Raw genomic sequence first — 21222 nt, 5'->3', positions numbered from 1 at the left:
TCTTAGCAACATGTATTACTGAATGTAATATATACTGAACATAATATATATTTCTAAGAAAAAAAAACAATTCATCTTTGTCCTGGTTTTCGTTTTCTTTTAGAATCGGTTCTGTTTTAACCAAAACCAGGACAATCTTGTGTAATGATATTAATCGATTGTCAAAAACCAACAGTACAATTTTAGACTACAAAACTTTCGCATTTCCTATGATTATGTTTTTCTGTACTTTTTAACATACAAGTATGCCTACTGCTGACATTTTAAGTGCAAGTCCCTGCTCTGAATGGATTAGCAACTTCTATAGAAACAAAGTTATTCCTAACATGTTCCATCTTTAAAATAAGAAATTCTTGCACCAAGAAAAACGAAATATAATGAACTAAAAAATTTCTCCTGAGTAATGACAATAGAATTTTCTTATTTCTTATCACTAAGAAATCATCTACTCCTGCAAACTGCAGCTCTTGCTTACATGTTGTTCTGTTTCTATAGTCAAAGCCTCTGCCTAATGCCTAATATGACAATGTTTCCATTGTCTTTATACCTTTGGACCAGGTTCTCCTGGAGGCCCAGCAGATGGGTACCCAGGATTTCCTTTGTCACCTGGAAAGCCACCATAGCCCGGTGGACCAGGGTCACCTGATGGTCCTGGAAAGCCTGGAGATCCTTTCTGTCCTTTTGGACCTGGAAAAATACAGATACTGATACCATTCTTAAATGGATCATAATTGCATACAACACCTCGTGTTTTCTGAGCTACTGCTTGAACATTCACATATTCATTCTTCATTAATGGTAATTTACACAGCCAGTGATTTTATTTCTAAACACACTAAAAAGAGTTTCATTTAGAGAGAGGGAGAACTGCATTCTGCAAATCAAGCAAATGCTGGGGTGGCGAGAAGTCTATAGATACTGCAAAGAATAAATCCCAGTTTAAGTATTGTTTAGTTCACTTACAGTAATTGCTCAGATCTGTGCAAATGCTTCTATACAGCTCTATGAATTTGTAATATAGCTTGACAGAAAATGACCTGGAATTCCCATGTCCCCTTTGTTTCCTGGTGCACCTGGGAATCCTTGTCCTCCAGGAATCCCTGGAAGACCCATTACTCCTTTGACACCTGCAAGATGAAGAAATAAGCATCATCTTCACGTTTACTTTAGACACTGGCTATCTGGTAGAGTTGTCATGAATATAGAATCCTCTACTGCACACCTTGTTACGGTATCTTACTATTTTGTAAATCAACATGCAGCCTCTTGCCCCAGACACAGATAAAATTATCATTGTTTTTGTCAGAAAGTCAAGGAAATAGCAAGCATCTTATGTATCAACATTGAAGTTAAGGTTCATGACCACAGCACTTCAGGGCAGCAATTGAAACACACTTTTGCTAATTTTGATCAAGATCATGAATTTGTATTTACGCACTGCATTCTCCTTTCATTGTCCCCCTGAGTTCAGTCTGGTTTCTGGGCATGTCCCAACCACATTATTACTTGCTCATTATGCACTTCTCATGACTAGCATACTCGAGCTTTTTCTTATACGGCTTAGGCACTTCCCCCTCCCCCCCCCATTCACTTACATTTAGCTTAATTTCGCTGCATTAGCACTCAGTTTGATGACTACAAGATCTAGTTGCACCTAGAATGTCCAGATGTCTACATTCCAAGGTACTACCAATGCCTGAACATTTAGGCAGGTGAAGTCTTACTTTCTTCCCTAACAAGTTAGAGAATAGAGGAGCATTTGAAATTTTTCCTGTGATGGCTACACTGCAAAGACTACAAAGGATGTTAATGACAGAATATAGCTGTGATGCTATAATGACATCAGCAAGGATAATTTCCATCATGAGAAGGGCCATTTTGATTACAAGTTTAAAATTATTTCTAATTGTACTATTTTTATGTATCTAATTATAGTGTCATGTGGTTTTCTAGAAAGAAGTTCTCTCAAAGAATCAAAAATACAGAATACAGAGAAGTAAAGATGTTTTATTAGCATTAATTTGAAAAAAACAGATGCATTGTCTCATGCAAGGGTCAATATGTATCATTATGTATGAGGTTATGGTAACGGCAAAGCTAAACTTTGTGAAATGGCTTAGGTATGTTTATAATTTATGCAGGTTCTTTTTAAGTCTGCTTTTCACTGAAGGCCTGGTGACTTTCAAAATATAAGCCAAACATGTAGGCTTGAAAAGAAAAACAGAATCAATCTGAAATAAAAAAAGCTTCTGAAATACTTCTGTGCACAACTGTGATGTTCACATTTTAGAATTCTTATTTTTTTATAATATTGGGAATTCAAACTTCACTTTTACAAATACCAATTTTTATTCATTGGTCTCGCCAGCTTTTAGATTTCAGAGTTATTATTCAGGATTTAATATTATTTTATATTTATCACCCCAAACAATGGTCTATTGAAGGAAACTAAGAATCATTCGGTGGTAGCTGCTATGATTTGCAAATAGCAGCTTTTGAAATTGCTCCATTTCAGAATTCTCAGAAAAGCTTCAGAGTTAATACAGAGAACGCAGTGCTGCTGTTGAAGCCTAGTTTATGTGCTAGCTAGGTAGTATTATCTCTACCCTCCACGTGATACAGTAATTTTCAATGTACAAATCCTGTACCTGGTAGACCATGCATTCCTTCGGATCCATCAAGACCTGGGGGACCTTGTACACCGACATCTCCTTTTTCTCCTCTTGGACCCATTCTTCCTTGCATTCCTAAAACAAATTTTCATCAAAAAATATTACAGAACAACATATTAGAATATAAATTTTATGTAAAGTTTGAAGTATTATAACTCTTAAAACTATTGAAGCAGCAGTGGAGCACAGGATTTTCACTTCATGAACACATACAAGCAAGACACGAACTCGCAGTTAATGCCTTCTGTATTTCTCATATGGAGACAAAAGGAAGTTTCTGAATGCTTCCATAGGAAAAATGTTACACAAAAAGACAGATAGCATTAGTTAAGCATGTACAACTCATATACAGAGAGTCTACATTAATACCACAAACGAATTCTTCTGACAGTCAAGTATTTCTAAGCAGACTCAATTTCTTCACAACCAGCATCTAGTTGGTAAGCACACCCATTTCTGTGCTCATGGGCTACTACATGTGTAAAAACATGAATGTATAGCATATATGTATATAAGCCTCTTCCTCCTACTGACCTATTAATACTGTTCTAACTTTACAATAAGACTTTTTTTAAGAAATATGGATTTGTTAAAATGGAAATGATATTCAATGTAATATCCAACGATCCCATAAATAAAAAGGCAGTTACAATTCAGCAATAATTATTTCAAAGCCATGTGAATACTCTCAGTAGTAGAGTCAGTTTCTTCCATGTTTTGGAGTCCACTGGAAGTGCAACACAGATGACAACCCTAACTAGTTTTGAATGACAGACCAATGAATGTATACCTTTTAAGCCTTGTTCTCCTTTAGTCCCAATATCAACCAAGGTCTCAGATGGTCCAGGAAAACCTTTATCACCTGGTTCGCCTTTCGCTCCAAGAAACCCTTTTCTTCCCTTTAGTCCTGGGAAGCCAGAAGAACCTGCAAGAAAATATAATTAAATTTTCTGAAAAAAACTGACTAGAAAATAGCATAAAGGAAGCAATGGAACTCCTGTCTTCAAGGGCAACTACATATGTAAATATACATTCCAAATCAACAACCTAAACTAGCTTCTTAATTACTCCAGTCATCAATAAACATCTATGACCACAGATTGTGGCAAGAGACAGTAACTATTTCTTATACTGAATATATGTATAATCTTGAATCTGTTGAACAAATTTACTAATGATATTTGGAACATGAATGAGAAAGAAAAAATAGAGCAAAAAAGCTCTCTGCTCTTTATTTAGCAGATCACCAGCCACTTTTACAAATATATTGAAATAGAAAAGGTGGCAATTCAGAACTGCTGGAAAAAAATAAATAATGTTGTTATTCAGTCTGTAGACTGCACATATACAGAAGTCAAAGATTTATCAAGACTCCAAGAAATTCCAGTACAACACACGCACTCAGGAGTGATAACAGACATCAAGGTGGATCACAAGACTACTTCAGCATGGAAGTTTCTATATTCTAAGTAATAATGAAGGCAGATACTATGGCCACTTGCCTCTGATACCCGGGTTGCCTGGTCTTCCAATTGTGCCAGGGCGTCCAGGAATTCCTAACAGGCCTATTATACCTGGCTCTCCCCTTGAACCTGTGGAATAAAAGCAGTAGGAATGTATTTGTTAGTATTTGATCAGTGAAACAGAACATTACTTCAGAAAACTATACATATGCTTGTCATTTAGTGTTTAATTGCTTATTTTATTTTTTCTCCATTTCTAGAACATACTGTCGAAGCTAGTTTTCCAGTCTTTAACCACATGAACAGCACTTACACACACAGTAATTCCCAAACTACCTAGATTAGTAGCTGCAACAGCTTCTATCAATGAATCAAATAATTGACTGTGGGATAATGTATCTGGGATATCCACACAGGGATAGGAGACCTGTCAGGGGATGTTCTGGCTCAGGAGCTGAAGGCCAGCTGGGACATGACAACTACCCTCAAATGACATCCAAAACCTGAGTCAAGCACTACATACTTATCGTTAGTTTTACAGGTTGCATATATAAAAGGTATGTACGATCTCCTTCCCACAGAATAATGCAGGATTTGATAGTTATGAAAAGTCTCTGTTAGAGATAAGAAGCATTACATGCCTGATTTCTTTTATTCTACAAATCAAATTTTAACACATTTCTGGAAAAAAACTACAGGGATTATATACCTTAAAGTTAGCTCTGTGCAACGTGACAAGAGTTTAATCTGACTCAACTCTGTCAGACTCAAGATCTGAACTTGCTTTTTCAGAGAAAGATGACAGGATTAACAAGCTACCTGTTTGAAAAGGGATGTGGAGTAAAAACTGCTAAACGCTTTACACTTCCATTATTCTGGGGAGTTGCTTTGCATGTTAACTAGTTCATGTCCTACGGCAAGGACATTACTGTACAAAACCAATGTAAGGCAGCCTTCTGTTCTCGGAAGACTGTTATAGAAAATCCAGTGCTATGTCATGACAGCTTTAAGATATGCTCACCATTTAGGTAATGATGATATGTTTTCCATATAGATCTCAATGACATATGAAAGCTGTTCATGGAAAAATATTTCAGCATCTTCAATTTGGAAAAGCATGACTTTTTGCAGAGACTGACGTAATTTCTGTATCATAACAAGTACTGAGGGAATCCTTACCCGGCACACCAGAGATTCCTGGCCTTCCAGACTGTCCCTTGGGACCAGGTAATCCTGTACTTCCCTGAAGACCTATTAATCCAGGGTCTCCAGGTTTTCCATAGATTCCCGGGATACTCAAGCCAGGAGGACCTAGTTTTCCTTTTGAACCTTGCAAACCTCTTCCTCCTAAGAAAAATGCATGACAGCATAGGATGATACATCTGTCTGGAAAATAAACCTTCATCTCTATCTTGTCATCATGAGCATGAAACTCTTCTTGAACTCCACCTGTTTGAGGGCAGCATGTGTTTACGAAATCTCAAAAGAGCTGTGGTGGCAGATTTTTTTAAAAGAAATAATAATAATAATAAAAAAAAGCGAGAGTAGACAATTCCGTTCCTTCTCAGAACAAGAAGAAAAAAACAAACATGAAAAAACCCACCAATTCTGCATTCATTCTCAAAAAAAAAAAAATCTTTTTGACATCAGATAAAGGAGGAGGACTGTGCTGGGCACCCAGGTGTTTTTCTCTTAGAACAGAAATCATATGCAGTGTATGCAGGTATTTTTTAGTCCCTAAACTGGTTTTCTACCCAGCTGAGCTCTTCCTCTGTTTTGTTTCTTTATCAATTGCATTGCACTGACGAATCTAAGTTCAGCCTCATATAGGAGACTTGACATTTGGGCCAGTTCGTGATTACTCTTTATACTGTACAATGGAATCTGAATCTTAATCCAGCTTAATCAGCCCATGTGTTTCCTCCATCTGCAGAAAGTGTATCTTGTAAGTAAGCTCACATTTTCTCACATACTATGCTATATGCAATATCCAAAATCAATTTCAACTCCCTGAGGCCACTGGAAGGCAGCAACAAAACCCAGACCCACACAGCCAAATGGCACTTTTGATTCAGAAGGTCCTACCTGGTGGGCCTGTAGCTCCCTGGCCACCTTGCAAACCTGTCAGGCCAGTAAGACATTCAGCAGGTTTCCCCGGAAAACCTGGATCTCCAGGAACTCCAGCTGGGCCATGATCTCCTAAAAGAAAGGAGACAGGATTCAGAACGATGTAAGTAGAAGTTTCAGGCTTTGAGTGAGCATTGTTTGACTTGGCTTCCCTTTTCTTAAAATAACTTGCTGTGCTCCTTGAGCTTGTTTGACAACAGTACCTCCTAGGCCATCATCACCATCATGTCCAGCACGCCCTGGTAGGCCTGGAAGTCCTGGAAATCCAGTTTCACCTTTTGAGCCAGGAATGCCACGACCTCCTGGTGAACCAAGTCTACCTGGCTCTCCAGGAATAACCATGCCTGGGTCACCCTGCAACAAAGAGACAAATGTAAACAATCCATATGTACTATGTTTTGCAAATCTGCCAAAATATTTCTCCACTGTTTGATCAATTAACTTCTTTAATCAGGGTAATTTTCTCCATTCCTTGGGGAATCTTTCACATTATAACTTTTAATGGCTCCAATTCAGCAGACCACTGGATGTTGCTTATCAACCAGCTGTAGGTTCCATACCAGAGGAGTAATTCGTCTAGACACCTTTTGAATGCTGTCTCCTAACTCTAAGAAATTGCTACTGAGCAGTGCAAGACGCTTTGCTCCATCTGGCCTTTATTGCACTGTGATGCTTGCTTTAGCTGGGAAAAGCTTTGGACCTGTAGTTGAAAATTGGGTTGAAGTTTGTGTAAATACAATTTTTCCTTTATTTTATATGACAGCCATATTTTTATCAAAGTATTTATTTAAATAATCAAGTCAGCACCCAGATGTTTCTCAGAATACTCAAACACAGTTATTGGGTTTTTCTAATCATTCTTCTGAGCATTGTTTTCCATGAAGACTGTTTTATCACAAATGTCCCAAGCCTGTTCCCTGAACGGAATGTTTGAGTTGGTTTTTTTGGCTGACTGAACTGCTAGGTTTTTTGAGTACTAGCTTTGAGTATCAGCAAATCAATATGTTCATAAAGCAGGTCAGTAGAGCTGAGCTTATACCAGTCACTGACGATATACTTGGACCACAAAGGCCACTCCACATCCAGCTGTTCTGTGACAAACACAGATTAAATAATACTAAAATCACACAAAAGAATGATGTATCACACACAAAAAAACAAATGCCACCTTTCCAAAACATTTAGGTGTTATTATTTTGCCCCTGTACTCGGCACTAGTGAGGTCGTATCTTGAGTACTGTGTTCAGTTTTGGGCCCCTCACTACAAGAAAGACATTGAGGTGCTGGAGTGTGTCCAGAGAAGGGCAACGAGGCTGGTGAGGGGTCTGGAGAACAAGTCTTACGAGGAGCTACTGAAGGAACTGGGGCTGTTTAGTCTGGAGAAGAGGAGGCTGAGGGGGCACTTTATTGCTCTCTACAACTACCTGAAAGGAGGGTGTAGTGAGGCAGGTGTTGGTTTCTCCCAACTAACTAGCAATACGATGAGAGGCAATGGCCCCAAGTTGTGTCAGGGGAGGTTTAGACTGGATATTAGGAAAAATTTCTTTACTGAAAGAGTGGTCAGGCATTGGAATAGGCTGCCCAGGGAGGTGGTGGAGTCACCATCCCTGGAGGTGTTCACAAAAAGGTGTAGAGGTGGCAGTTCAGGATATGGTTTAGTAGGAATGGTGGTGTTGGGTGGATGGTTGGACTTGATGATCTTAGCAGTCTCTTCCAACATATGATTATATGATTTGTTCAAATTTGAATCCTGATTACAGTGTAGCCAAGAATCCTACATTTACATATGCCATCAGCAGATTAGCTTATGTTAATCAGCAAAAGTGGTTGCAGTACTATCTCCAACCTGCTTCCTTTACACTTCTATTCAACAGAGCACTTGCTTAAATTAAATGCCTACTCATCACTGACCTCCATCAAATATGCACTTAATGGCAATTTCTGAATAGCCATCCTTTCAGAAGCTGTGGCCTTAATGCTTTGCTGTAAACAATGTAATATCTTCCTTCTGCTCTGAAAACTGAAGTACCAAAACATCCCAAACACTTGAGTTCTGAAATCCTGTATACGAATTTAAAATTTTAGGCTGAGCCCCTTTATATATAAACAAATTCATTTCACAGTTTGCTTATCACTGGTCAGGAAATATAGGAACTCCTTCCTATATTCCTTACATTTCTTAATTTCTTTACTCAGTGTCACATTTAATGAATGGGACCTACGAAAAAGCCTGTGCTGTATTTCTAACCAAACCTTTTCTCCTGGTTGTCCTAGGTTTCCAGCTCGGCCTGGATCTCCGATCTTTCCTGCACAACCTGGCGGCCCTCTGTCTCCTGCAAGTCCTTTATCTCCTGCAAAAGGAATTAAACGGGAGTACAGATACTATGGTTACCACCTTATTTTACAAATGAATATTTGTATGGATGCAGTTATGACCTTCTGACACTAAAGTAGCTTGCATGAGCTGAAGACAGAATCTTGATTGCAGAGTTGATGCAACACACTGCATCTTGTTCCTTACATATTCACTCAATGTTGACTGTAACACTGCCTGGTTACTTGCTTCAAATCAGTTACTTATCTTTTTTTTTTCTTTTTTTGAAGTGAAGCTATTCTGATGTCAGTTCTGTACTGTTTTCTTCAACGAGCAGCTTGGCAGTAGTTTTAGTACCAGAGCTTGCTTTTCCCCCCTGTCCTGATGGGATTATGAGAATAGTTCTTAGTATTTCTAGTGTCCAAAGAGGGGTATGATTGTGCAAGAGGAATGGCCAAATTCGTAGTATTCAAAATGCTTTCTATTACCTGTACATGACAGCAGTTATTTCATTGTACCTAACCAAAATTCATTAAAAATTAAGTACTGACACTTATACAGCTCTATCTCTCTAACACGTATCCAAATAAAGAGAATACATCTGAAGTAAGCATGGCATGTGGATGAACTGCACCTGTTTGGGCAGTATTCGAGGAAGCATCATCGTCTTTTAAAGTATTTTCTACTGCCAGCTTTGAGACTTGATTCTCTGAAATACTTAAAATATTCAAAATTGCAATTTGTAAGCCTGAAGGCAGTAAATTAGAAGAGTGCTAAGAACACTTGGCTGTCTGAGTAATGCTCATTGATTTTAACTTGTTGATTATTTTTAACGTGGACTGAAAAAAAAGTAGTAGATTTTTTTGAGATTTGGTTTTGTTTTGGAGAAGATCAAAAAGAGTATTTTACCTTTTGGACCTGGGTTTCCAGGAAATCCAAGCCCAGGAAAGCCTGTGTCACCTGTTGGCCCTGGATGTCCTGAATCACCTGGCTGACCTCTTGCTCCAACCCTACCTGTACAAAGAAAATAATAAACTGTGATGTATCTTACCACAGAACATCACCTTGTAAGATTAGGTGTTTTATAGTCTATCATTATTTATTAGGACAGCACTGTATATTATATTAGAACTGAGACCCTACTTCTCATCCACAGTACATTTGCACAGTTAAAATGCTAACTGTGTTCACAGCATCAAAGCAGCCATGAGTCTGTGGCAAGTTTTAACGTGATCTGCCCAAATTTCCAGACTTATAGAAATAATTACAGCCGATACAAATCTTTCACTTGTTGAGAATACAGAAACACACATTATAAAGGTGAAGCTTGGAACAGAAGCATCTGTAAGAACCATAAAGCTGCGAAGAAATTTTCCTATGCTATTCAGGGCAGCTTTAAGGACTGTTGTTCTACAAAACCACAGCAAACATGCCTTATGGTTAGTCTGAATGTCACTTACTGCCCTTCAGTGCATTCAAAAATTGTGCAAAATTTACAATGCCAGCAACTAAAAAAATCCCACCCAGAACCCAAGCCCAAAACCCACACAAAAAAGTAAACTCAGGTTCTTAATATCTTAGTCACGTCAAAAAGGAACCGGGAAACTTAGTAATACAGTTACTTTTTTGACTGTGTCCCTGCAAAGCATAAGGGCCAAGGGCTTCAGGAAGATTAAGAATGCTTCAGCCTAACTTTGTTCCTTCTGTTTTGAACGCTGCAGCAGTCCCAGAATAATTTAGGATAGGCTTTCGTCAAAATTGTGCAAGAGGCTCCTTTCTGGATATGCAAGCTGTGGCACAGGCACCAGATGTTTCTGGTTCTTGGAGGAACCATGTCATAGCATAGGACTACTTGGAATCTCTGCCATATTGCACACCACGGACATGGCCTTGCATGCCCTTCCTATTCGCATCTACTTCCCTAGTTTTCCTGAAAGGGAATATTACAGCTAATTCCACGGTTTCTGTACCCAACAGTTTTATCTGGCCAGAGCTGGAAGAGAAATCCCAATCAAATTATCTCCGATTTTTTACTGTGTTTAGTGCAGATGTACTCACCAGGCACTCCTGGGGGTCCAGGTAAACCATCTGGTCCTTGAGGTCCCGGCAAGGCAGGTAATGGAGTTACCTTACTGGTCTCTCCTTTCAGACCTTCAGCAAATACATAATCAAATGTTACAAAGGGTTATAGTTTGGCAATATGTAATCTTAAGCATTTAAAAAAATATTAGTAATCAATCTACTCAGTTAAAAATGCAGTATCCTATAGTTTCCATATTTCTGAAACTCCAAAAGACTTTGACAAGCCTTCAGACCCTGGCTTCATAAAGCAAAAGAATTTTACTGACACCAAGACCACTTGCAGCCTTCCTCTCAGTGCTCCTGCAGCCTAATGGAGACCCAGAAAAGGAAGCAGAGTCAGCAGGAAAATGATGCAATTGAGAAATGATTAATCTGCAACTCAATTTCATAAAGATTTATTGAGTATTCTCTTTAAGAAACCTTGAATGTATCTACCGTCCAACTTTGAGTTCTTCCAGATTATGCTTGCCTATAAATATATACACTGGTATGCTTCAGCAGGCAAAAATCATTAAGTCCTTCATGTCTTCTCCTGACGACTTAGCTGACACTAATGATGATGACTGGATACATATTTAAAGACTTTTTTTTTTTTTCATGATGAGGACAGTCAAGGACTGGAACAGGTTGCCCAGAGATGATGTGCTGTCTTGGTCCTTGGAGGTTTTCAAGGCCCAGCTGGATAAAGCCTTGATTAACTTGGTCTAATCTCACAGCTGACCCTGCTCTGAGCAGGAGTTTGGACTAAAGACCTCACAAGGTCCCCTTCCACCTCAATTATCTTATGCTACTAAGACTTTTACTATTATCTCCAGTGGAACCAAAGTTTGAACAATGCTGTGGAAATCTCATCCCAAGAAAAACTTCCTATGTTTCATAAATTATGTCTGTGACTTCAATCTATCTCTGCAATTTCAATCAACTGCTCTTCAACATAGCTAAAACATAGTAAAACAGGAAGTTACTAACCAGGTTCTCCAGGTAATCCAGGTGAACCAGATCTTCCTTTAGAGCCTTTGAAACCTCTTATTCCTTGTGGTCCATATCCTGGCAGTCCAGGAAGCCCCATCTCTCCAGGAAGACCAACATTGCCAGGCAATCCAGGTAGTCCTCTATTTCCTTTCGAACCAGCCAATCCCTATTAAAGATTACACACGTGTGTATACCAAGCATTACTTGCTTTCCACACCAGCTTTCGTAACAAAATGCCTGATTCTCTGTCCGACTAAAATCCTGCATTACTTTAACAACAGAGTAGCTCCGCTACTTTAAGAGGAATTTTTCCTCCGATTTACTTGTGATTAAAGGAATATAAATTCTACTATTAATGGTCACAAATACAGGGCTATTGAAACAGTACAAATAAATACAACAGCTTGATTTTTGAATTGTTGTGGCATTACACTGCATGCTTTTTTACTTTTTAAAGCAGGTTTGGTAAAAAAAGAAACCCTCAGCTCTGATTCTCCTTGAATACTGTCAAGTCAGGTTTAGAGAGTGATATCTGAATCACTTTTACAGTTTCTCAGCCAACACAACACAACAATAATTGTCACTTTTTGTTTCTGCTGAAGAAAGAGCTCTGCCCTGTTTTACGGTCAGTCCTCCCAGCTTTTGTGATTTCTCTCAGCCCTGACTGAAGATTAACTCCTAAAGACTGAAGAGGAATTATTTTAATTATTTCCTTTTAAGCACTATAAGTAGTTGGGAAAACTGTCTTTTTAAAAATAAAAAATCTTTTTCATCATAGGAATCTAAGATGATGCTCCAATATAAATATCCAAACTAACACCACAACAGATTGCCAAGGCTTTTCAGCAATAAGTATCTGCACTAGCTTCAATCTCTGGTATTATGTAAGACTATATACTCTCATTCTAAAACACATATTGGTTGCTATAGTTGAACATAGCGCCCCTAAGTTATGTAGAAGTATCTGAATAAATAAAACATTGTTGTACAAGATATAAATACTGACTTCGGTTTTCATGAATTCTGTATTAAATGCCAACAATGCATACCCACCTCTTCACCTTTAGAACCCTTGGATCCTTTAGAGCCAGGTCTTCCCAGAAATCCACTTGAACCTTTTCTTCCTTTGTCTCCCCTAGCCCCTGGATCTCCTCGCTCACCTTTTGGCCCTTCTGGATACACATATCCTGGCTCACCTTTTGATCCTTTTTGTCCTTGATCTCCTCTAAAACCTGGAAGTCCCTGGAACAAAGTGATCAAAAGAATTTCAGTGCTAGACATGTTAACTGTTTTCAAGATGTCTTTTTTTTAAATTAAATACCTGAGAGTGGTTCTTTTTATTCTCATCTTTATTCACCGTAATGGCACACTTCGATGAACAAGGTTTTCTTTGGGGTTTTTTTCCCTTTTTCTTTTTCTCCCGCCTTTTCTCCTTTTGGCCCTGATTATAATTTCATTTATACTACCACAGGCAGGAATAATACAGTACCTTAAAATCTAATTAGATATTTCTCCTCCACATGTGAATATCTCTCCAGGGATACTATAACAGCCACAGTTGACTCTGTTCATAGTTACCTTCTCTTTTCCCTTCTTTACCCCTCAGGGTACAAAGTGGGTACTCTATCCCAGCCAAAACCAGCACAAGCTGAAAGTGCACTGGGCTCTAGAGATCTTGGCTCTTGAACTCTTGGTAACCTTCTGGAAAAACCCATCAGCAGACTCTTTCATTCTGCATCTGTATGGCAACCACCACAATGAATACTTGTGCATGACTTTTTTTTACTAGACAGCACTGACTTGTGATTTCCCATGCATAATTATTACTACAGGCACAAGTTAGAACAACCAAGTGGTATGTCTGTGGCAGCAGGCGTCAGCCTTCCCTCTTCATAATGTTTCCCAAGAATGTTCTTTGCACCCCTGAAGACACTATTACGAGAAGCACATTTCTCTGCACAGCTAGGGCTTTAGCAAGTCCTGAGTATGCTGGAAACAAGAGAAGTAAGAAATCTGATGATGATCACAGCACACAAAACTTTATATATGCTTTACAGCCACTGCCATAATTATAAAATCATGTAGATGAACAGGAGTTAACTGTAAACTACCCATACCAGGCAGCAGAAGCAGTGTAGCCATTGTGAAATACAGCACAGCTTAATCACACAGATATTTACTGGTCTCACTGCCTCTGCTGAACTTCCGCACTGAGCAAAACAGGCTCACATAAAGCTAGGTCAGCTATGTCCACATTACAGTCTCTACACAGGCCTCCCATGCAGACACATTCATTACTACAGAAAGAAAACTGTTGACACCTCCCAGTATGATGCTGCCATGTAACACCAGCCATGAGGTTTCTCTGAAATAATTCTTATGGGATCTGAAAAATAATCTGAAAAACCCAAGTCTTACTTGAGCTCCTGGAAACCCCGGTGCTCCCAGAGAACCTGGAGAACCTTTTGGACCTGTAGTTCCTTCTCTACCTGCAAAAGAAACAGCATATTTTGTAAGAAGTATGAAAACAAGGACATGGATTTTGACAAGCTGTTATATAATCACAGCCAGCATTGAATGTTTCTGCTTGTTACATCGACTGCACCATCATAGACTGACCTAGCTTCGTGCTGCACCTAAGCCTATTACCATTCTGACTTCACTTCTTTTAGGGCTTGTGCTTGTTTCAGTGGACAGAGCTGCATCAGGCTCTCATACTCATCACAGCCTCAGGCCTAGTTCAAGGACTGCATGCTGCAGACATGCCCATACATGATTCTCATGCTAAAAGCAAAATCATTGGCCTTTCTTACTATCCTGTTAGAAACAGCAAGAGAATTTACCAGGCACGCCATCTTGGCCATGTGGCCCAGGAGAACCAGGAAGACCAGGTATTCCCGGAATATAGCTGCAATCAGTACACACGCGAGCTTCATCACCTAGAGTGAAAATAATTCATTAGTTGTTTCACAGCAAGTCATTCCCATACTTAACTGATGTGTTACACAGCTTGTTACAGAGGACTGCTAAGACTTGTGGCCAGAGAATGGTAGGAACACAGCCTTAATTTTGTTGAAAGATCACTTCCAACACAGTACAGAACTATCTGTGGTCAGACAGTGAATCTGAACTGATTAACATTTAATTGAAAATGCAGAAACATTCAGCTTAAGTCTCTTGATTTTTTTCAAGTCTAGTTTTAGTAAACCAGTTGGATATAGGCAGTTTACTGATAAGCCAAATCCTCTCAAAAGCAGAAAGGGACACAGGCTCCAAACTAACGTGGCTCCATAACAGCCTGGGTGACTTTCATGACTGGAAAGTAGCAATAAGATTCAGCAGCTCTTGTGGTGGTATTTGCGGAAGGAACCTTCTCTCAGAGAACGACTGTTAGTGGTGAACATAACAAAGGGAGAATACAAAAATATACCAACCTGTAGTAACTGTTTGTCCCAGTGAAGATCTACACCCTGCTGCAGTGCTGTACAACTGGTGTGCAGCACTGGAATGCACACTGCTCTTTTAGCTGCTGTTTACTGTAAGGGGAGGAAGACATCTTGCTATCCCTAACAAATTTTTCAAATACCTGAACTCGTCAAATGGCTTAAGAGGTAAATTAAATTAAATTCAAAATTTCATGAGGATCCAAGAAGCTTACTGGATTGTATCACTTATTTTTGCGTGACAGTTTTCTGAAACTGACCTTTCATGCCAATATCTCCTGGAGGTCCCGGAGGTCCTATACACCCTGGTTCTCCAGGAAGTCCTGGTAGGCCTGTTCTAGATGTTACTCTACCTGTTAATGAAATGAGCATGGCACCATTACATCAGCAGATTATTCAGACAATTCTCTATTTGCTAAGAGAGAAAAAAGTTGCAGGGATGAGCTGGAGTCGGTATTCTGATCCTTGTGGGTCCATTCCAACTTGAGATATTCTACTATTCATTTAAAAGAGAGAACTACCCGGACATCCACAAATCCATGGGCCCCAAAGGGATGCACCCACGAGTTCTGATGGAGCTGGCAGGTGTCATTGCTGAGCCTCTCTCCATCGTCTTTGAAAGGTCCTGGAGGACAGGAGAGGTGCCCGAGGACTGGAGGAAAGCTAATGTCACTCCAGTCTTCATAAAGGGCAGGAAGGAGGACCCAGCAAACTACATCCTGGTCAGCCTCAAATCCATCTCTGGAAAGGTCATGGAATGGCTCATTCTAGATGTCATCTCTAAGCAAGCAGAGGAAAAGCAGGTCATCAGGAGTAGTCAGCACGGATTCACTAAGGGGAAATCATGCTTGACCAATCTGATAGCTTTCTATGGTGGCATGACCAGCTGGGTAGATGAGGGGAGAGCCCTGGATGTTGTCTACCTCTACTTCAGCAAGGCTTTTGACACTGTCTCCCATAACATCCTCATAGGGAAGCTCAGGAAGTGTGGCCTAGATGGGTGGACAGTGGAGTGGACTGAGAACTGACTGAATGGCAGAGCTCAGAGGGTTGTCATCAGCAGTGGAGAGTCTAGCTGGAGGCCTGTAGCTAGCAGTGTTCCCCACGGATCAGTACTGGGCCCAGTCTTGTCCAACTTACTAATCAATGACCTGGATGAAGGGACAGAGTGCACCCTCAGCAAGTTTTCTGATGACACAAAACTGGGAGGAGTGGCTGATACACTGGAAGGCTGTGCTGCCATTCAGCGAGACCTGGACAGGCTGGAGAGTTGGGCAGAGAGGAACCTGATGAAATTCAACAAAGGCAAATGCAGGGTCCTGCACCTGAGGAGGAACAACCCCATGCATCAGTACAGGCTTGGGGTGGGCCTGCTGGAGAGCAGCTCTGTGGAGAGGGACCTGGGTGTCCTGGTAGATGACAGGTTAACCATGAGCCAGCAGTGTGCCCTGGCTGCCAAATAGGCCAATGGCATCCTGGGGTGCATTAGGAGGAATGTGGCCAGCAGGTCGAGGGAGGCTCTCCTCCCCCTCTACACTGCCCTAGTGAGGCCCTATCTGGAGTACTGTGTCCAGTTCTGGGCTCCCCAGTTCCAGAAAGATGAGGAGCTGCTGGAGAGAGTCTAGTGGAGGGCTACGAAGACGATTAGGGGACTGGAGCATTTCTCCTACAAGGAGAGGCTGAAGGAGCTGAGCTTGTTCAGCCTGGAGAAGGCTGAGAGGAGACCTTATAAATGCCTACAAATATGTTAAGGGTGGGTGTGAAGAAGATGGGGCCAGACTCTTTTCAGTGGTGCCCAGTGTCAGGACAAGGGGCAATGGGCACAAACTGAAGCATAGGAAGTTCCATCTGAACACAAGGAAGAACGTCTTTACTTTGAGTGTGATGGAACACTGGAACAGGTTGCCCAGAGGGGTTGTGGAGTCTCCTTCTCTGGAGAATTCAAGACCCGCCTGGACAAGGTCCTGTGCAGCCTGCTGTAGGTGACCCTGCTTTGGCAGGGGTCTGGACTAGATGGTCCACAGAGGTCCCTTCCAACTCCTATGATTCTGTGAAATCCAAAACACCTGTAACCGGAAGTACTTGAGGATAAATATGGTAATGCCAAAGTACGTCTCAGCAGACCGCTGGATCCATCTGTCTAGCCTTTAAAAGCTTAGTGCCTTCTGGGGAAAGTATTTCCGTTTTATTTGAATCAACAGAAACATAATTCTTTCTTTTACCAGGAAAAGAAAGGAAAGTTTTCCTTAGAAAGGAAACTTTTCTTTTCATCCTGAATTATTAACGCTGCTCGCGCATCTGTGGCAGAATTATTCTGGTCTATTTACGATTAATTTGGAAAAACAGAACATGCATTGAGCTCTTCCTAAGGTAATATATTCAGGGGACAGATACATTTTTCAAAGAGAGAGAAAAGAGAAGCACTATACTGGTATCAGTTCAGAAAAACTTGTTTTTGCCACACTACATATAAAAGAAACATGATGCTATTGGTATTCCTAGTTGAAGAGGTATTCCTAGTTAATATATTTTCTGTAAGTTTTATAAACCGCTGCTGCTCTATTTTCATGCTGCCAGAACTTCAAATCTGCTCTAAGGCCCACTAAGACTTCTGGAGGCATGCAAGTGATTTCTCTAGCTTTCAGATTAGCCCTGTTTGACTTTAGTTTTACAGATTTACTACAACTTTTGGAAGAATTAATTTTAAGAACAGATTTTTCTCTCACTAGTCTTTCTTGGTTTTACATAGCAGGTTTGTATAGTCATAGTTATAGAAAAAGGTGAGAAATCTTTATACTGGGAAGTCATTGTGTCTTCTCCACAGAATCTCATAAGCAATGGAGCACAGACCTTAGCTTCATGAATACCCTGAAACAAAATTTCCAAAGAGAAATTCTATTCAATCATATTACTCAAAATACACCCTATAATAATGTATTAATATAATATCATACATTAGATATTAAGATGACTCTGGATTTGTTCTTGTTCATTATATACACAGTACTGAAACATCACCTGGTTCTCCTGGAGGACCTGGTAATCCAACAGAACCTGGTCTGCCAGTAATACCAGGTAGTCCTGGAGGGCCTACAATACACAAGCCAGTTTGTCCTTTCTCTCCTTTTGTTCCTTTTGGCCCAGGAAACCCTGGGGGACCTCTCAGACCAGGTCTTGACACACCTAACCGAAGAGGAAAAAATACAAAAATGAAGTTAAAGAAATGTAATTTCAAAGCAAAGTAAGTACTCAAGAGGATGAGTGAGAGACAAACAGACCGAGTTCATCCCACAAATCTTTTATCTTGTATATTAAATAATCACAGTGACAATGTGAAGTTGTTTAAAAATTATCTTTAACCTCTCTTTAAATACTTGGCCCATCTAAGCTTTTGGGTGACAATTTTTTACCACTTAGAGATATGTTTAAATTCATCTGAAGTTAAGATTCCACTAAGTACAATGGGCAGGAAGAACAATGTATTTTGTTGTTGGCACTGGACCATTACACGTACCTGGTCTACCAGCACCTCCAGGAGGACCCTGTGGCCCTGCAAAAGCAATGTTTTTAGAACTTGAGTTAAACCACTGTATACTCTGCAAAATTGCTACTCCTTAATATCGACTGCAAATTTTGGGCTTCTGCATTTTAAGCTTTGTTTATCTTTTAGGAATTTGGTTTTGCCTAAGTAGGCATCTACTACTTATGCAACTGTTGCATACTGACAATTCTCACTGAAATCTGGAAAGATATGGATTTTTACAACAGGTAGGAACAGGATCCACCGCATTTATCTTAGGTGGGGATGCATTCAATTACTTAAGAATGACTTACAGGCCTGCAAAATTGCTTCTTTTTGCCACTATTATTTGCTCTAGTAAATATACCACCTCTTAACAATGCAGTAACGCCTTTGCAAGGCTCAACTTTCCTGCTGCCATCCCTTGGAAGTATTTAATTAGATTTAGAACAACAAAGAGCATTCACTGAATACAACACAATCACTTCCATACATAAGTATTTGTAAAACTAGAACATCAAAACACAGAAGGCAAGGACTTCTGGAGGCTGGATGAGGCTTGCTGGATAGCCTACTAGATGCTGCCTCAGGGTTCAGCCCACAAGCCCTTGTTATATTGTGAGACAGCCCAAATAATACATCAGTACATTTTAATTTTACAGCATGGACAAAATAAACAAAGTAAAAACTTGCCGATCTTTATGATTTTGGAATGATAGGTAACAAAAATGACATAAGAGAAACTATGAAAGCTACCAAAAAAAAAGAGAAAAATTGCATGACATTTCACAGGAGACTTACAGTCGTGATGGTTTGTCTATGACATATACAAATAATGGGCTGATGCAGTAGTCCGCTAAGGTCATGAGACAGGATGTCAGTGACCTTAGGTGCTCAACTCAATTATCTGCACAGAGAAGTGTGCCACCTTCATTATTTTTAAGAGGAAATAGGGCCGTAAATCAAAGTCTCAGGATACACTTCCATTCTGCAATTTGATAGGAGCAATTTGGAAATACTCAGAATTCTGAGGGCAGAAGCAGGTTGCTGGGTGCTCAAAAACCTAGCCTGCAACAAGTCCTTTAAGTGGATAGCTCTTGCTAAAAGATCCTAGTTTTGATATCCCACTCACCAGGCATGCCACGTTGACCTTTTGGTCCTGGAGGTCCAGGGGGTCCTTCATCTCCTTTTTCACCAACCACATAATCATAATACTCTGTCTTAAGAGAAAGATAGTAAGAAAAGAACGAATAGTAAGAACAAAGAGAGAAGCACAGTGCCTCATGCTGAACATTTAGTTAGAACAATGTTATAATTTGATTCATAATTTTGATGTTGTGACACCATGAGAGCTTTCTAATCACATGGTAATTACAAGCAGCCAAAAAAGAAATTGTAATTGTTATATACAGACAACACCAAGAGACCTGTACAAATAGATGGGGCTGGGATTTCAGCCCAGTTCCTCAACTGCCAGAGAATTCCTGCCTGCAGACGCAATTATACAGACAAGTATAAATTGGAGACCCAATCACGAATATTACGGTAGCAAGAAATAGAAAATTGTCTTGAAAGAAACCTCTGGGAATCACTTAGCCTATTCCATTGGCTCAAAGCAGCACCAGCTGCTATATCTAGACTACTCTTTTAAATAATCATACATGAAAACAGACAAAAATCAACTACTTAAATCACATGTACTTTAAAAATTCATTCCTACAAAAATGAATACTTAATTTACTAAAGGTTAACATTAGGATGTTTCAAAGTTTCTACAAATGACGGGCAAGACCAAAATGCAATTTGCTGTAACTATTTTTTTATAACCGCAAATTTTTGTTCTTTTCTGGATTATTTTGCATGGGCACCATTGCCAGCATATCAGTAGTATAATAAGTACTGTGCCTTGATATATAAAACACTTAAACGGACTACTAATGCACCACTTCTAAAAGAAAACACTCCTTAAAATTAAAAACTTTTACTTTTCTCCTACTGATTTTTGAAAAGCAATGGGTTTTTGGTATTCTGTTAATATCACAAATTATTTAGCTTTTTACAAAGCTATTTCTTTTGAGCAATTTGGGCAGAAGGTTTCCATTAGGTGCGCATGGGGCCTTTAAGGAAGCAAATAGCAAGACAGCCTGACTAGACAAAGGAATTGTGCTCATAGCATCTCTTGCTTTCTTTAAAAAGTCTTCTTGGGATTTTAAAATTATTGGTTTCAAAATTAAATTCCGTGAATTTTTGTAACTCTTGTGTGACAGTCCAATCTCCTGCCAAAATTGCTGGAGCTGAGTGAGGTCTAAGCAGGCCTTGATCGCGCATCCAGCTCTACATGAAGGAAGATGCCATCTCTGCAAGACTCCCAGCATCGTCAGTTCTTTGAGAAAGCCATGCCTTGATTACAGCATCACAAACATGCATTATTGCCTCATACAATCAGTTTGGCTTATTCTAATGGTTTAGAAAAATGATATGACAAAGATAATTTAGACTTACTCGACCACAGGCTCCAGGTGGACCAGTGTTTCCTTTCATCCCCTTCATCAGAGAACAGAGATGGGTTTGTTTATTGAAAACAATACATGACAGGACATTCGGTACCCACTGTTACTTCAGTACATTG

At 39.7% G+C, this 21222-nt stretch overlaps 1 protein-coding gene across 1 annotated transcript in view; it reads right to left on the bottom strand.

Annotated features, from left to right (window-relative positions):
* COL4A3 (collagen type IV alpha 3 chain) overlaps positions 1-21222 on the bottom strand; it is a 69465-nt gene that overhangs the window by 14069 nt on the left and 34174 nt on the right. Inside the window, exons 18-37 of the mRNA XM_075417857.1 lie at positions 21096-21137; positions 19726-19813; positions 18588-18623; positions 18092-18256; positions 15334-15426; positions 14474-14569; positions 14049-14119; positions 12684-12872; positions 11628-11796; positions 10635-10727; positions 9486-9590; positions 8516-8613; positions 6466-6616; positions 6221-6334; positions 5315-5482; positions 4175-4264; positions 3463-3597; positions 2649-2747; positions 1038-1127; positions 548-687 (exon numbers count right to left, since the gene is read on the bottom strand). Of these exons, the coding sequence (XP_075273972.1) occupies positions 548-687; positions 1038-1127; positions 2649-2747; positions 3463-3597; positions 4175-4264; positions 5315-5482; positions 6221-6334; positions 6466-6616; positions 8516-8613; positions 9486-9590; positions 10635-10727; positions 11628-11796; positions 12684-12872; positions 14049-14119; positions 14474-14569; positions 15334-15426; positions 18092-18256; positions 18588-18623; positions 19726-19813; positions 21096-21137 (2232 nt within the window). The remainder of the gene's footprint in view (positions 1-547; positions 688-1037; positions 1128-2648; positions 2748-3462; positions 3598-4174; positions 4265-5314; positions 5483-6220; positions 6335-6465; positions 6617-8515; positions 8614-9485; positions 9591-10634; positions 10728-11627; positions 11797-12683; positions 12873-14048; positions 14120-14473; positions 14570-15333; positions 15427-18091; positions 18257-18587; positions 18624-19725; positions 19814-21095; positions 21138-21222) is intronic.

This window comes from Opisthocomus hoazin, chromosome 4 (assembly GCF_030867145.1).
Source record: "Opisthocomus hoazin isolate bOpiHoa1 chromosome 4, bOpiHoa1.hap1, whole genome shotgun sequence".
NCBI lineage: Eukaryota > Metazoa > Chordata > Aves > Opisthocomiformes > Opisthocomidae > Opisthocomus > Opisthocomus hoazin.
The sequence above is the reverse complement of the archived record's forward strand: the minus strand, read 5'-3'. Positions and strand labels throughout refer to the sequence as shown.